This window comes from Folsomia candida, unplaced genomic scaffold (assembly GCF_002217175.1).
Source record: "Folsomia candida strain VU population unplaced genomic scaffold, ASM221717v1 Fcan01_Sc016, whole genome shotgun sequence".
Lineage (NCBI taxonomy): Eukaryota > Metazoa > Arthropoda > Collembola > Entomobryomorpha > Isotomidae > Folsomia > Folsomia candida.
Window position 1 is genome coordinate 3,495,778 of NW_019091208.1, and position 17,118 is coordinate 3,512,895.

The 17,118-nt window shown below is 36.6% G+C and overlaps 2 protein-coding genes and 1 long non-coding RNA gene across 5 annotated transcripts; all 3 read left to right on the top strand.

Annotated features, from left to right (window-relative positions):
- The first annotated feature begins 63 nt into the window (after positions 1-63).
- On the top strand, positions 64-5,519 carry LOC110856579 (mitochondrial uncoupling protein 4). 3 transcript variants are annotated; one of them, XR_004836333.1, is made up of 8 exons: positions 64-1,019; positions 1,923-2,033; positions 2,310-2,351; positions 2,421-2,510; positions 2,615-2,757; positions 2,842-3,158; positions 3,493-3,947; positions 4,321-5,519. XR_004836333.1 is itself a non-coding variant. In XM_022105062.2 (7 exons), the coding sequence occupies exons 1-7, from the start codon at positions 938-940 to the stop codon at positions 3,755-3,757; spliced, it is 1,050 nt and encodes a 349-aa protein (XP_021960754.2). In that variant the 5' UTR covers positions 64-937; the 3' UTR covers positions 3,758-5,519. The 3 variants fall into 3 exon arrangements, 1 of the variants encoding a protein (XP_021960754.2); XR_004836334.1 differs by having other exon boundaries at positions 3,493-3,921; XM_022105062.2 differs by having other exon boundaries at positions 3,493-5,519.
- Positions 5,520-6,328: 809 nt separating this feature from the next.
- On the top strand, positions 6,329-10,383 carry LOC110856542. The gene is made up of 11 exons (XM_022105028.2): positions 6,329-6,768; positions 7,207-7,405; positions 7,467-7,600; positions 7,913-8,063; positions 8,139-8,317; positions 8,380-8,542; positions 8,617-8,799; positions 9,250-9,414; positions 9,483-9,616; positions 9,837-9,993; positions 10,074-10,383. Exons 1-11 carry the CDS (start codon positions 6,463-6,465, stop codon positions 10,343-10,345), a joined length of 2,043 nt encoding a protein of 680 aa, XP_021960720.2. The 5' UTR covers positions 6,329-6,462; the 3' UTR covers positions 10,346-10,383.
- An 888-nt stretch (positions 10,384-11,271) lies between these two features.
- Positions 11,272-14,617, top strand: LOC110856578. The gene is made up of 3 exons (XR_004836363.1): positions 11,272-11,428; positions 12,360-12,632; positions 14,483-14,617. It is a non-coding gene; the product is annotated as an uncharacterized LOC110856578 (long non-coding RNA).
- The last annotated feature ends 2,501 nt before the right edge of the window (positions 14,618-17,118 follow it).

Genomic DNA, 17,118 nt, shown 5'->3' on the forward strand with positions numbered 1-17,118 from the left:
CCAGCAGATTGCAGGCAGTGAAGCAACATTTATGCAAATTGCAGCAGCATTTGTGCACCTGAACATGATTAATGCACTAGGTATATACCAGATCTGGTTCTTATAATCTAACTACCACAACATTTAACCGTGCAGTCAACTCTCGTCTTAAATATTTCTCATGTATGTATTTATTTTGTAATGTTTATAAACATGGTCAATCCAATCCAACTGCTTGCTTTATTTATTGCTTGTTGTACATATGTATATACAAGCTTATATTATTTTTGTATCGTTTAGTTACTTACTGTATCCCTTGTTATGCAATTACATATATAAATCCTCTCTGGTTCTCCTTGCTACGGTTTGTTTCTCTTTGTTTACTTTTATTTGGTCTTTGTTAAACATAAGAAAGAAGTTGGGAAAATCGGTTAAAATTCTGTTCACATTCACACAATCTCCAGTCCAGACATGTGTTGGTGACAGTTACTTGGTTATAGTTGGATAGAATGAAACCAAAAATATTTTTGGGATTGAGGTTATAAGGAGCATTAAATGAGGAAGGGTCTTCTCTTAAGAAGAACTTGCGAGGGGTTAACTTTTTTAAACCAGTTTATTCCAGTTTCTTTCTTCCTAAACATAAGTTATGTATTATTGTTTAGAAAGAGTTTAAGAATAAATAAGCCATTAAGACTTGTGCCGTCGCCAATTCATCACTTATCTGCGATTGATTGAACTGTAATATAATGGTTATTGATCTCTAATAATAAATTCTATTCGATGCATGGATTTGCGTCACTGGCATGTTTTACAAGGATAAATAATGTAGCAACAAATTGGTTCGTTATCGAAGTAAAGCTAAAAGCTATTGATTTCGTGTGGTGATATATAAAATTCTGGTGAAAGTTTAACCGAGAAAGTACACCCACCCACGTAGTTAGTTATCGTCGTAACCATCATGCACATTTTTACGCCATCCCCCGAATCGGGGAAAGCCGATATTTTCTCGGAGGAGACAACCACCAGGAGAAAATCCCGAGGTAAAACTTGTTCAAACTTGAATGCAATATATATCCCAAACCTATCCGGGATACGTTACACTTACGCGAAATATTATTGCATAAGATTTTTGCACACATACTCACACAACTCGAACCATGAACACTACACGTTTAGTTTTATCGGTGGTTGCACACGTATTAACAGGGTTTCTAGCATTAAAACTAATACTAACTAACAACCTTATTATCACTCGACCCAGCAGAAGAAGTAGTACATATAACAGCTTAATACTAATATAACAGTGGTAGCTTATTACTAACTCATCTGTTTCATTACACAAAATAATAGTTGCTAAACTGACAAACTTTTTAAGTGGTGATCAAATTTCTGGATTTCAATACTAGGCTAATTATAATATGCATTTGCAAGTACTTTATTGATTTTACTGTTATTTTTATATCTTCTTTATAGCCTGTTTACTTTATTACAAGTTTCATTTGTATCTCATTTCTGATAATAAAGACATCGTTTTTCGCTATTAAACACATTTCACACCTTATCCTTCGTTGTTAGCAAGAGGTCGGAGATAACTCAATTTTTCAATCTGGCAACTCTCTCACTCAGCTGCTTGCTTATTTAGTTCCAAAATTAGAAGGATCGATCAATAGATGATATAATTATAATTTCCATCATCTTTGCTAGAGTTATGTCATGCCATGCCATTATTATTTAACTCCACGAGCACTCTCCACGCAATCCTAAAGTAGGAATTAAATTATCGATTTATCTTCGTGCAACATGATACTTGATTTATTGAGGAAGGCCCGTTCTTTCAGTGGTCAGTTGTATTTATGGTTCCGTGCTTAAAAGTGAAAGTGCTCCATAATTAGGGGGAAGAAACAATCTTAAGAAAATTATTTGTCTGTCACCGAATTATTTAGCAATGCCGATGTTAATCGTTCATGAAGACAAGTTGAAGGATAACACGCCAGGATGGGACTTTTTGCAAAAATATTGCATAGCGTTTATGGCTGCGGCTATGGCAGAAACAGGTAAACTTTCACGTCATTGGTTTTAAATTTTAATTCAGTATGATTAATTTTTAAGTATGAAAGTTTTTCTAAACGGAGATTTTTGTGAATTTGTTGAGTGGAAAGATATTATTTTTTTTGATACGTTGAATAAGAATGAAAATTTGGAAGAAAATAAAAGTTTATGAAAAAAGTTATGAAATTTCATGAAAAAGTGAACTTAATTGGTGATTATTTTGCATGCTTTTTTTCATACTAAAAAAATATCATGTTTTAATTTGTTTTCATCACTTTCAGTAACTTATCCTTTGGACCTGACAAAAACTCGGATGCAAATTGGTAAAATAAATAAAAAATTACAAAATCTGGCCAATTATTAAGAAAATGAATATTTTATACTTCAAATAGCTGGCGAGTTGCAAAAGTCCAAGACCGGACTGCCAAACCCACAGCAACGCATAGGAATGGTACGAACTGCGTTAGGAGTTATTAAAGGAGGTAGGTTTATTATGTGCATTTATTAATTTACATATTTTAACCAACACATATATGCTTCATTTATTAACTATGTATGAAATTGCGAAAATTTGCTGATTAATTAGAGGGATTTTTGCATTTGTGGAGCGGACTTTCACCAGCACTTTACCGACACGTCATTTACTCCGGGATAAGGATGGCATTATACGAAAAAATTCGGGATGATATTTTTGGCAGGGAACCAGACGGGTCATACCCCATTCATAAAGTATATGCTTACACGTTTTTGATAAGTGAATATGTTCAAGTAAGCGGATAAGTTTGACTAAATAATGCCCTGATAAAATTGCAGGCAGCACTCACTGGTCTGATTGTGGGTGGATTCGCCCAATTCACAGCTAACCCAATGGATCTGGTTAAAGTTCAGTTGCAAATGGAAGGCCGTCTCCGTTTAGAAGGGAAGCCACCCAGGGTCAAAGGGGTGTTTGAAGCATTGACCAAAATCTGGAAGGAGGGTGGCATCCGGGGATTGTGGCGTGGCTGGGTCCCCAACGTGCAACGAGGTGCTCTGGTGAATTTGGGCGATTTGACGACGTACGACTCAGCTAAACGGTTTCTTTTAAGAAATACAAATATGAAGGATGGCACTGGAGTGCACATTTTGTCCAGGTGCGTTTAATATAATTTTCAGAAATTAATGACTCCCCGCTAAAATCGTCGAAATCAGAACATTTTAATATTTTCTCGGCTCCGAGAATTTATTTTAAAAGTCTGAAGAAAAAATTTGGTAAGCAGGGGGTTGCCAATTTTTTAAAACTATATAAACTCTAATTTTGACAGTTTCTGAAGGAGATCTCAAATTTAAGAACCCTTCACCAGAGCCGAGAAATTATTAAAAATGTACTATTGATTTTGACGATTTTAGCGATAAGTCACCGAGTTCTGCGTTAAATTCAGTTTTTTACTATTTAAAATAATAATATTTTGATAATGTCCTTTACAGTTTGTTGGCCGGACTCACCGCAACGATTATGGGGACGCCAGCGGATGTCGTCAAAACCCGAATTATGAACCAACCTACAGAAAACGGGGTGGGGTTGTATTACAAGAATTCGATGGACTGCCTCCAAAAAACGGTCAAGAACGAAGGCTTCTTTGCTCTGTATAAAGGATTCCTTCCCATCTGGATGCGACTGGGACCGTGGTCTCTCACGTTTTGGGTGTCATTCGAATGGCTCCGTAGCTCCTTTGGCGTTAAAGGATTTTAATTGCTGAATCTAGTCAACCACAATTATTTACATAGTCTACCATACCAACCCGTAATTAATCAGATATGTACGTATCTGTACTAGAGAGACTTGGCATGTGCCATATTAAATATCTTTAATTAGTTTAAGTGTTAAAATTAGTGTTGATGATGAGTTTTCAATGGGTGAAGATGAGTTGGCCTTTAATGCAGTATAATTAGTACCAACTTGTGGAAAATTGAATTTTTAAGCATTTTTAGACTTTCAGATCAATTTGGGATGAAATGGTACAAGGTAAAATAAATACAAAAATTATAAATTCTTTTAATTTTTTTAGACAAATGTGTAAACGAGACAGAAATCAACTTATAGACAAGTTGGCCCATAAATTATGAATTTATAATTTTTTATTTCGTTGGAATTTATACCATTGCACCCAAAATTTATATGTGAGTTCAAAATTGCTTAAAAATTTAATTTTGCACAAGTTTGCGACAAACTTGTGCAAAATTAAATTTTTATTTAAGGCCAACACATTTAAAACTCATCGTCAAAACTAATTAAAACGTCAAAAACTGGAGTAGATTTATTTCTATAGGCAGCAAATATTTACTGACAAAAATCTATATGTATATGAATATACTGGTCTTCTAAAGAAATTATCACATAGTCTGAACTAGATTTTTATATATAATCGATCCTCACGTGATGGATAATGCACACAGATAAATAATTGTCAGCATTAACCAACTGTATTTTAGTACCATTGTAGATATTGAAACAGAACAACCAAGTAATTAACTGGTTTAGTTATGCTATGTGTAAATACTTGCATGAAACAGATCTATATCCTATGAAACAAATGTCTGATCACCATTGTGACAAATGTGGCATTTCGATAAATGGGTATTTTCGAAACAGTAGTCAAACTATTTTGTCAAAAAGTTAGCATAGCATTTAAAAAATAGTCGTCCTGAAGAAACAATTGACTAATAAATAGTCTACCAAAACCGAAACAATAAATTATTAAAGCTCACACAAACTATTGGCAAATTCGTGATTTATGAGCCTTTCACAAAACAATAGTCACCAAAAATTTGGTCCTAAATTCTAAAACTGATAGAAAACTATATATAATATTTCATAATTATAAGGCAGTACAATCGTAAAAATACGAGTCTATCATTACACAACTGCAATGTCGTCTCTCTCCAAAATAGTCGCAGTACAGTGCAACTGATAGAATTTATTAGTAAATATTAGTCAAAGATCAATTATCAAATATTAAATATTAGTCAAAGAATGGCAATTATCAATCAAATATTTTTGGAACTGATGATGAATGCAAATCCAGCTAATACATTCTTCCACACAGCGAAATGACCAATCAAACTCGGGCACTGAATTAATTGTCTACCTTGAATCGTTACTGTATAAATTAATATCATTTAATGAAATTACTTCAATTTTTGTACGTAATATATGAACAAGAAATTAAAAAGTTTATTCCAATTATAAATATTTATTAGTCAATTTGTTAATTTACAGAATAATTAATTGTGTCTGTCATAAATATGTGTTTTAGATAAGTAATTGATAATGGAATGTATCAAGTCTTCAGGTTTTATGTTTGTCCTAAAATATAAATAATTGATTCGGGCACTTGAACGGGTGGGTACATGAACCAATTTATGAAGTTCAAATGGATTATATAACGCTACAAAAGTTAGCTCAAAGCTGTGAAAACCAGATCAGCCAGGAATAAAAAGTGTAGAAAAATGAATGGTAAATTGCATTAGTCTTAATTTTTAACATAAAATCGGCGCATGCAAAACTTGTGAATCTGCAAAAATAATATTAACCATCTCAAACGAACATATAAAAGTGGCGTCATAGTCATACAGTAAAATGACACTACATGAAAATTATGTGATTTATTTGACCTCGGCCTAACGGTCATGGGTTTGTCAGAGATCAAAAATACTGACGGGGTTGATTTTGTGGTGAAATTTTCTTTAAAATGGCATCCCATATGAAATTAGGCTAAATTGAATTTTGGACAGCGCTCTCCCAATGGTCACATTATCGAACTCGACCGAGAACTAAAAGTTAGAGGCATAATCGCGAAAACCGGGTTTGAAATCGTTCGTGGAGATATCCTGCAGTGCCCACTAAAGCATAAACGGACAGACGGACGGACAAAATGATCGCATTAAGCGGCTGACGCCACTTAATAATAGCATATTTGATCCTATACCCACGCATCCTTATATATATTCACCACCAATCTGCCTTTTTATGTGCCTCCTGTCACCGTGCAAAGGCGACTTCCGTTTCATGAAAATAACGATCCACCATAAACTCCTTAGTTAACAGCGAAAATCATGACAAACCAAAATTAAATCAAAGCAGCTTTTTTTTACATTTGCATAACAAAGGTATGTCGGATTATAAGGTTAGATTAAGTTGCAGTATACGAACAAGCGCATCGGACCCATTATACCGTGATTTGGACATTGCATAGTTAATGGGATTATAATGGAATGGTTGATGATGGTAAAAATAATAGTAATCACTCCTCCAGATAATTAAGATGTCCATTATTTTATCTCCGAATAACGCAGCGTTGAATAAGTAAGGCACAAATGTGACCAGCTCGTAGATATTTATGGCTGGTGCTGCGTATATTTACATATTCTGAACAAATTCGCAACATAAATAATACCATGTCAAAACTACTTTTGCCATCAAATTCCTTAAATTATTTCGCCTTTATTGTGAGTTTTTTGTTTACTTTGGCGGAGGGATGGTGGCCCCAAGAGTATCCTCGCATCGGGTTGGCAAGATGGTTAGAAATGGACCAGGAAGACCACAACATGGGTGGACATTGGAGGACCGACTTTGAAAATATGACTTCAAATTATTTGTCCATTTTAGACCAGGGTCAAACGTTCATCGTTTCTCCGCAAATTACTGGATTAGGATTTGAATGCAATGCGACGTATCCTGTCCAATGGGTTTCGTTTTATCAGGTGCGATTTCTTTGTAAATTTAAGTTTAATGTAGGACTCAATGACTTATTGTCAAAATCAGCACAGTTTTAATCATTTCTCGACACAGGAATTTATTTAAATTTCTGAACGACTAATTTATGGAGCAAGTCGTTGCGATTTAAAAAAATGTACACCCCAGATTTTGATAGTTTTTAAAGGAGGAGATCTCAAGGTTAAGGACGCCTTCAGAAAAATTAAAACTCATTGAAACGCTTAAAAAATCACTGCGATTCTATTAATCAACTTATTGATTACAAATTTGTCGTCCAGAATTTTAAAATAAATTCCTAAAACCAAAAAATGATTAAAGACGTGTTGATTTTGACGATTTTGGTTACAAGACATCGAGTCCTATATTAACTATTTATATACTAACGAGAATGTAAATCTCTTTACATTTTTACATGAAAATACCAGTCAGACTCGGACTACCCTTCATTTTACACGAGGGTCCGATATTTCCGAACAAACCCGGACATTTATAACACCAGAAGTAACACCTTCATTTCGTCCCTGGACTTGTACGGAGACCAAAGTGCCATCAGTGGAAACTATAGCTGTGTCAGTGTCGAGTTTCCGGATGATGTGATCAAGAGCATTTACGTGTACTGGCAAGGTGCGTCAAATTTTTGCAGCAAAAATGACGAATTATGTATTTAATCTCCAAATTGATGTAGGCAGTAATCCGTCAAACCTTGTCTTGGGAGGAAAAGAAGTTGAACCTCAGTCTAAAGATGGGCACTATTTGATCCTTCCATGTCGCGTTTCCAGGCCTGATGTCACCGTCAATTTATATCGCGAAGTTAATTCCGTAGGTCGAATTTTTGTGTAATAAGCACTCAATTTACTGGGTTTAGTTTCTTTGCTGCATTTTTTGCACTGCAACGCAAGAAATGTGAGGTGCAAGAAACTGGGAGAAAGTGCACGAAATATGCGCCATCCAGCCACGCGCCGTATGAATAGCGGCGGGGCCCAGTTTCTTGCGCCTTTCATTTCTTGCAGGTCAAAATACGCAAGAAACCACAGTATTGCCGTTATTACTTTCAAATGGTTACATGGACCCGAAAAACGGTCAATTTTCTGGGATTGCTTATCGCGTATAACATTTTACTCCTAAATGCAGGAATGGGTCCTCGTGAAAAGCCCATTTATAAAATTCAACCCCAAAATTGGCTTCCGAGTAAATCTCTACCAGTACAGTGGAGCATATGGCCGTTTTCGATGTGCCGTTGGGGACGACGAAGATGAGGCGTTGGTCATGAGCGTCAAAAAAGGTGAAATATAAACACTACACTCCACATTTTTTTCGTAATTAGTCCATAAGTTGAATCTCTACATTAAATTCGAAGGTATTAAGGACCCCGATGTCGACTTTAATAACACGATGGATGGAAACGCCACTATTATATTTAATAAAACGTCGCAAGAAATAATTTGCTGCTCCAATACTTCAAAAGCACCCAAGCTTCATACGATTTTTTGCGTGGAAAATTTTTCATGTCAACTTCGCCGTCATCAATTGCACACTGTGAGTCAGGCTATCAATTTAAATTCTGTACAACTTATCTAATTTAATTTTCTTCATGCAAGATCGTTAACAATGGAAGACGCAACCGTAACCGGAGTTGCACATCGGAACGGATTTACACTAAGGATTCGGGAATGTTGCGCTGTTTGGGGGACGGGGTCGACCTGATTCGCACATTTTACTCAGATTTGCCCACCAAGAAGAATAATTACACGGCTAATTTATGTAAGACAATTAATTGTAGAGGACGACACTACCTACAAATTTATGAGTAAAAAAATTCGCCAAAAATTTTACAGACTTCAACTGGAACGAAATAGCACCTGAGAATATGGTGGAAATATCTGCAACGACTCGAGGTTCAATTTATGAGCGTCAAAATTTGACAATATCGTGCGACACGGCCTTCAATTTTTTTGCGGAGGGGATTCAATGGGCTATCCGGTGGAAAAATCAGACCCTTCAATTCTTCCCACCTCCGTGTATGTGTACAAGCAGTATTTCGCTGCGGGTTTGACCTCTGTCCAAAACTATTTTTGGACACCAAATTTTGAAAGTCCAAAATGTCCAAGCGTAAAAAAAGTGGCCAAAATAGAAAATAATACGGCATGGTTTAGAAAATTATCTAATTTCTCATAAGAAAACATAACAAAACCAAAGTTTTTCCGGTATTACACACCAACCAAAATTCTCAAAAGTAATGGGAAATTACATATCTGTGCATGTTTAGATTAGCAAAAAAAGTCGCTGATAAGGAACTTGTAACATGTTGCCACATTTTTGTTAGAAGCTTTTGGACTTAACCTTAGATTAGTATATAACTTAACAGTAGATTTTGGACGTCCAAACCCACCAGACGACTAATTGCTATCTTTTCGAAATTATATTTTAAATTAATCTGCAACATTTCTTAATATGTCGTCAAAATCAAGCAAATAACAAAGTTCCCGGAATGTTGGATGTTTACGATACAAATTCCGTGTCCTTTCAAAATCTTCGGGTTAAAGCTGTCCGCGAGATGACGGAGGTCATTTGTTTCGTCCCCGTCTGGAATGACACGCGATGGGTTAACAAATCCCTTCTTATGGATGTGCAAGGTACGCATTTTAATAATTAATATTATTCGAAATATGTATTTGCATATTATCTTCATTACACATTTAAGAGACGCGACGCCCCCACTTTTTCCACCCGGAAATGGAGGAATTTCAGTGGAAATTAAATTCCACGGAGCAAATTCTGGAATGCAAAGTTAGTGGTTCGCCTCCTCCGGGAATTAAATGGAAGAAAAACAACAAGGTGAATTTTATAAATCCAAATATGTTGCACAACCAGTGGCCGCGGAAGGCGTGGGGACATCAGGGGACATTAACATTGTATGATAGGGGAAGAAGGGGATTATATAACATGGGCAGATGATGTTGACATCGAATAACCGTGGGGACATTGTCCCTCTGTCCCCACACTCCCGCGGCCATTGTACACAATCACCAGTTATGTAATAATCTGCATTTTTTAGACGATCATCCATGAAAACAATATATCATTCAAACGCTTAAATGGAACCTCCACGCTGATCATCCATCGCGTCTCGCACGATGTCCAAGGCGACTACAGATGCATAGCTGCAAATTTCGGGGGTTCGGACGAGAAGCGTTTTATGGTTTATGTCGAAGGTGCTTAAAATTTACAATTGCAAACGCTTAAAATTTGAAAAGTATTGACCGATTTTTTAAAATTTGTCCAACATTCACAGAACCAAGTTCCGGTCTTGGCGGCGTGGGAATTACTCTTCTTGTCCTCACAATTCTCACGCTCCTGACGGGTCTTGGATTTCTCGCGTGGAAAATGCAACTGCAGAAGAAAGTGATTGATCACTTGGCTGGTATCGTGTTTCGAGATGTTAACCAACCTCCGGGCAGTGAAAGCGGGGTCGGGGTCACCATAAGTAATGGAGTTTCTCATAATGCTGTCGGAAGCACGAGAGGGAACAGTGATTTAAACCCTTTTCCTAGCAGTGTAGGTTAATTTAGATGCAATAAAGTGTATGAAAATGAGTATCATTATTTCCCATATGTAAACATCTTTGCATAGCTCAAACTTGTAAACAGGGTTTCGCTTACTGTCTAAATTTTGGATAGACATCTAAATTTAGGCGTCCAAACTATCCAAAAGTGTTAAAAATACAAAATGTTACAATTATTGTACGTTTCGATAATCCGCTGACGTGGATGTACACTCACCCTAATTTTGAGCATTAAGGTCTGTAATTCGCATGGTTTACTAAATTCCGTAATTTCTCAAGAAAACGTGTGAAAAAAAATGTTTACAAATTTCATGGTATTTTCTAAACACCAAAATGCTCCAAATCAAGGATGACATATTCATACATAGATTTGCAGAAATGTGGTCAATAAAGACTTGCAACATTTAGTGCCATTTTGTTGGGCGCTTTTGGACAATTTGGATGTCCAAAGTTATTTTTTGCAGTTTTCGACTGTATTGGACTGTGTCTGTCTAGCCCAAAAGAAGTTTTGGACGTTCAAAACGAAACACTTCTTGTAAGAGAAAGTCTATTAATTGATTTAAAAAATCGAGAACACAAACCGAATTTAATTCATAAACAATCCTTGTTCATTTACATATGTGGAACTATCAAACGAGACATTTTCAATGAACCACCTGCTCCATAATACGAACCCAGTATGTAAAGTGTATGTACTTGTTGGTTGGGTTGGAACGGGTGTCAGCCAGGTAACAAAAGTCATGCAACGCAATACATTATGGTATTAAGTTGCAAACCCCTTCCTTTCGTTTTTTACTGGGCATACGTATACTTTAGCAGTTAGGATTTAGTTACAACAGCTTTGCATTAGTCCCAGTATGACTAATAATAAAATGCAAGGTGCGTCCCCTCCACCGGTCTAACCGCAGCTCTACCACGCTATAAACTCGGCACTGTTTTGCTCTTATATCGTTGATAGCGAAATGCCAAACATTGAGAAATGTGAGCATAAAAGTTTAGACCGTCTTGTCCAGTACGTGTTTACTTCAAGTGTTTTACAAAATTCTATTTTTACAAAATTGGATTCAAATTTTGAGAAAGATTTGGTAAAGAAAATCAAGAATTTTTATTAAATTTTCAGTTAAAATCATTACATAAATATCTTGTAGGATTGTAAAATTGTCACCTTTGCACAAAGTAAAGCACGCATTATAAATAGAATTTGGGTACCGAGGTTAAACCATCGCAAAGTTTTAGGGAGTCAAAAAAGTCAAACAAAATGGAGAAACTTTAGTGTGTCAAGTTGCCTTGAAATTGACACAGGTAGATATTTATTACTTTCTCCAAGGATTTTCTCCTCATAGTAAGAGCAGGGATGGTTTAGTGAGTAAAACCGGGTAGTAGATATGTAGGTGATACGATACCCGATGATGGGCTGAGATTCAAGCGAAAGTGAGAAAAAACAAGACACATTCTCAGGTTTCTGATATAGTTTTCACAATTGCAGTGTTTTTAACGCCGTTAAAAATAATTATTATATTTTATTATTTTTTATATGGTTAGATAATCTGTAACAATTTGTGGAAAGAGTAAAAAATATGAGAAAATATGCAACAATAAAATCCTATCAAAATGGAAATTGTTGATAAGTTTGAGGAATAATTTTTCAAGAAATTTTACAATTTATTTAAAACTCCAACCTTTCTACAATTTTTTTTTGTAAGAAATTGTTGACTTTTGTTAACCTACATTGTTGTATTAGTTACCGTACTACCCTAGATTTACACTTCTGTCGTAGTCGTAGTGCTCGTGACTGAAATGGGTAGAAAATAGAAAATCCCAGTAAATTGGGCTGATGAGAATCCTAGCTTGGCAGAAGCAAGCCAACTTTTCTCCCGAGCAGACCTTCAGCTTTCTCCACTAGGAAAACGAGACAAAGAAAATTCTCGATATTTCGCATTGTGTTTAACTAGGGAATTATTTACCCTTAACTGAACCACGTTTGCGCAGGATTGAATTGACTATTTATATTTCCAGATAGCTGGACACTGCACTTCTACATGCGAATAATCAGCAGTTGCATTCTTCAATTTTCCGTGGAGAAAATAACTTCACCAAGCTGGATGACTTGAATCAAACGCAAGAAGTGAATTTCAACTGAAATTGATCTCGTTAAAGTAGTTTATGTGGTATTAAATATTTCTCTAAAACTGGGTGAAAGTTAACCGGAAACAATCAAGATGGGGATCAGCCATAAATTACAACGAACCATGATGATGATACTCTTTCTTTTATTTGCAACAATGACAGGTATGTGCAAATTAATGTGTTACTCAAGCCTCATAAATTGGCAACTTCATTAATTCATACGATTACTTTATATTCCTGAAGTCTCATAAATTTCCAAATTCATGCACACCAAGAAATTCATTTGTGACTCAAATAAACCTGCGTGTCTCTTCCTCATCATCATGAAATAGTCTATTTCTCATCTCACTACGTATCTATCTTTTATTGATACAAGGGACTATTGAACGATAGAAATAAATGAGTGGCTTCACGGGATTCGTCCCATTTGCAATAACAAAAGCATTTACTCAGACAGAACTCAAGGACTGACTAAAAGCGTATATATTAATGCATCAGAACCTAAATATTTAGTTCATATATGTATATTTGCCATCGTCATACTGGTTTTCATCGTAGATGGAAAATGGAATGGAAATACGGGATTAAACTCAATAATGGGACCACAAATTTATTTTTTGCTGACCCAACGCGACCCACGGTAATGGACGTGGTCCTCTTTCTCCTACTTTCACTCACTAAACTCGATAATAAAACCAAACCTTTCAGAGGAGTAACGAGGACGGAATAAGATATTCCCCGTGAGGAGTTGCCTTTCGCATATTTGAGAACTTGCCTTTTCTCGTTTCCGTATTAAAAGTATCGACTTCAAGGTACGATGGAGATCTCCCAAGGTATGCTCTCCGATTTTGAGTAAATTAGTGTCAATCGATCGAAAATTTGATTAGTATGAAATTTGGAAAAGACGCTATCTGCTAATGCTCAGGTGTAGAGTTGATCGTATTTGCATCCGGAGAGAAGAAAACACGCCCTAAAGTTGACAAAGTTTACACTTTCCAAATTTAATACCCATTTTCTCCTTTTCGCATGCGAATATCTCTGCCAAACCTTCGCATGGGCAGATCGTGTCATTTGCAATTTCACACTAATTAAATTTGTGATGGATTGAGACTAGTTTGGTCAAAATCTAAGAACATACACTGGGAGACCTCCATTGGATAGATATGTTAAAGTATACTATAGACATACGTATTTGTACGTATTGAGTTTTCCCCCTATTTTTGTGTCATTTGTTAGCTTTGAGGGATTTGGTTTCAGGAAAGTATTTATGTCTAGTTTTGACAGTAACACGGTACGAACTACGAAGTATATCTGATAGTTGCAGAATTTGATCCATCAGCTATGGCCGAATGATTGAGATTAAACTTTTCCTCGGTCTGATAAGTAGATCTAAAACCCGACAACAGAATGAACCGTCACTCCGCCTGGCATTTTCGTGGTCTTGATTCTACCCATGAATGACAGCCCGACAAAGTGATCCTAAAGAGGAAAAAGACATGCACGCAGTCAATATTAGCACTGCTTATTTTTCGCACATTTATCCCCAGAGTCCATACACTCTAAGAAATCCAGTATTAAAATAATACCAAGCGGTATTCATACGACTCATAATACTGTATAGTAATATCCCAGTGTTAAAGTTTTACCGTATCGGTAGCAAATTTTTACTGACCCGTATAATTTTATTACCAAGCAGTATTAAGCAACCTTAACACCGAGAAATCAATACCTGCATGACTATATCAGATTTCTAACAGTTTAAATGTCCATATAAGCGCATTCTGGTTTGTGGTTCTTCGCACTAACAAAATTGTTAGTTTTCCCTACGGCGTTCTGTAACTGAAGGGAATCATCATCAACTCACCATTTGAATGGCATTTGAGTGACAGCTAAATACAATTTTCACATTATTTTATCGCCTGAAACCATTTTGTTTGCATCGTAATTTGTTTGTTTGTTGTACTGTTTTATAATTTTGTTTATTTGTTCCGTCTAATTTTTTTTATTTGCAGTCTCCCACGCTATAAGTTGCTTTGAATGCTCTAGCGTGGATGACAATTTTTGTCCCGAAGCGATGAGCAGTGACGACGAGGACATCGTGGAGTTGAAGGATTGTGGATCGTCCCTTTACGAGGCGACGTATTGTGTCAAAACGACAGGTGTTGAAGGCGGTATGATGCATCCGTGCTTGTTGATACTCCCACGATTATCGTCGTGGCATATTCTGTCCGCTTTGCTCTAAAAGCTTTTATGTAAAATTCGGAGGCTCTCTGCCTGCATGCAAATTAGTTTATCCGTCAGTCCCGGGGACATTGGCTGGATACGTGTTTCTGCTGCAAAGTCTTGTGTGTTTGAACATGTCAACGTAGTCAGAAAATCTTAATTTGGTTAAGAAGTTGGTTAATTAAATGTAATGGTGGATATTTGTGCAGTTATAGTGCAAATCTGGTATAGAAGTGAAAGACGGGATACTTAATTCAGTTAATCTACTAATCTAATTCACTCGCTGTGGTAATATTCAATTTCCTCACGAAATGTGAAAGACTTTTTAGCAATGCCGCGGAGGCTGTGGGGACATTAACATTATAGGAAAAGGAGGGGTTTATAACATGGGCAGGCGTTGAGGATATCGCAAACAATGGGGACGTGATCCCCACGCTTCCGCGGCCACTGGTTTTGAATAAAAAAAAAGGTCGTCTTTATTGATTCCCAATTTTAGCCATTACATTTGAATTACAAGTGAACCAAACCTCACATAAGTGAGAAATAGATGGTCACAGGTTCCTAACTATGGTGCCCGTAGTGCAATGGACACCGCACAGACCTGTGCAACAAGTCAGAGAGGAAAACCACAAGGGAAAAAACTCTCTGCCAGTACTGGGAATTGAACCCAGAACCTCCATTCGGCTTGAAGCACAGTGTGATGACCAGTCGGCCACCACTGAATAACTGCGCAAGTTGTATATTTTTATTTGTATTAACGGACAGTGAAATCATTTCACTGAAATGTGAAACTACAAGTTAACCATTTACATCGTTTCATCCCCATGATCTTTTATTTTGACGTGGATATCACATCTCTATTTTTTTCACTAAGGGCGTAGAATACGGACGAAATTATTTAAGGAATACTGGATTCCATGTAACTTTGTAAAATCACGGTAAATCCATCCACTCTGCTTTGATCCCTTTCATCTCTCAATCCCAACGTTCATTTCATTTCGGTTGCATTACAATTCAATTTCTTTCTTTTTTTTTCATTTCCAATTCTGTCCGAATACAGGTTCACCTTTTCCTTCCTTCCGTCTACCTTGTGCTCAAAGCTTTCACCGATCAGCATATCCAAAAATAAGGAGTAATTGCATACCAAGCCCTAGATTTATTATTTGAATCACATCAAATTCAATTTATTCGGGAAAATTGAGTTGCTCAAGTATGGCAAGTGTTCGAGGAGACCGTATTCTCCTCAATAATACCAGAAAATGATGGTTGGTTACAAACTGTGTGTTACTGATTCTTTTCATTTCTTGCTTTCTCCTTCTTCCTGATTTCTGAGGAAGGTTGGGGATCCAGAAACACGGCGTTCCTCGCCAACGCGTCAGATCTCGAATGTTTCGTGTGTGACGAGACAGACTCCGGAGATGATTTGGGCTGCTCTGATCCCACGCTTTTGGGAAGTGTGACATCTTGCAAGAACGTTTTCGATGCTCAATATTGCATAAAAGCTGAAGGGATGTGGGCAGGTTGACTTTAAAACTCTTTCTCTAAATATTTTAACGCATGTCTCGATGGCTCATCAGTGTATTTTTAATTATTTCTCGGCTCTGGGAATTTATTTTGAAATTCCACGAAATCTGAACGATAAATTTGTGTCCAGTAAGTTGATTAATAGAATGGCCGTGAGTTATTTTGATTAGTTCCAATTTTTCTAAAGGCTTCTTGAGATCTCCCCCTTCAAAAACTGTCAAAATCTGGAGTGCATATTTTTAGAAAATTGGTAACGATCTGTCCTACTAATTTGTTGTCCAGAATTATAAAATAAATTTCCAGAGCCAAGAAATTATTAAAAACTTTCAGATTTTTACGATGAGTCATCGAGTCATACATTAACGCTTTTTATTTGTTGGATATTCTGTTTACTGAAACATTTGCAACTTTTTTCAATCGGGCTTTGCTGTACTATTTACGTACCTTCGTATAAAGTTGTTTCACGCTAAACTGACACCTGCCTATGTAGGAAGCCTTGGAACCCGTCGTTTCTGCTCTTCCCGTGACCTCGGCAATTACTGCGATTTCATAAAGCGTCCCGGAGATCAATTGGAGTATCGATCTTGCATTTACACATGCACAGGAAATGGCTGCAATGGAGCTTTCTCTATCACCACCAGCCCTCAAATTCTCATCACGTTCACCACAAGTGTTCTCGCCATCATATTCCCAATCCTCGTCGCACCTCTTCTCAACATCAACTGAACGCTGGATGGACTACTTTCACCTTTCGAGTGATCATTAGGAGGAACGAGGTGGTTGTTCGTGTTTGAGTAAAATTAAGGCAAAAGTGAGACGAGCACAATCCAACTAATCAGAAGAATCTCTCTTAACTAACAATGGAGGTCTCCCAACGTATGCTCACAGATTTGGACGAAAT

Coding starts and splice junctions, on each gene's coding strand:
- LOC110856542 (XM_022105028.2), top strand. CDS start 6,463: ATGTCAAAACTACTTTTGCCATCAAATTCCTTAAATTATTTCGCCTTT. Junction 7,406..7,466: donor CATTTACGTGTACTGGCAAG/GTGCGTCAAATT, acceptor AAATTGATGTAG/GCAGTAATCCGTCAAACCTT. Junction 9,994..10,073: donor TTTTATGGTTTATGTCGAAG/GTGCTTAAAATT, acceptor CAACATTCACAG/AACCAAGTTCCGGTCTTGGC.
- LOC110856579 (XM_022105062.2), top strand. CDS start 938: ATGCACATTTTTACGCCATCCCCCGAATCGGGGAAAGCCGATATTTTC. Junction 2,034..2,309: donor TGCGGCTATGGCAGAAACAG/GTAAACTTTCAC, acceptor CATCACTTTCAG/TAACTTATCCTTTGGACCTG. Junction 3,159..3,492: donor GGAGTGCACATTTTGTCCAG/GTGCGTTTAATA, acceptor TGTCCTTTACAG/TTTGTTGGCCGGACTCACCG.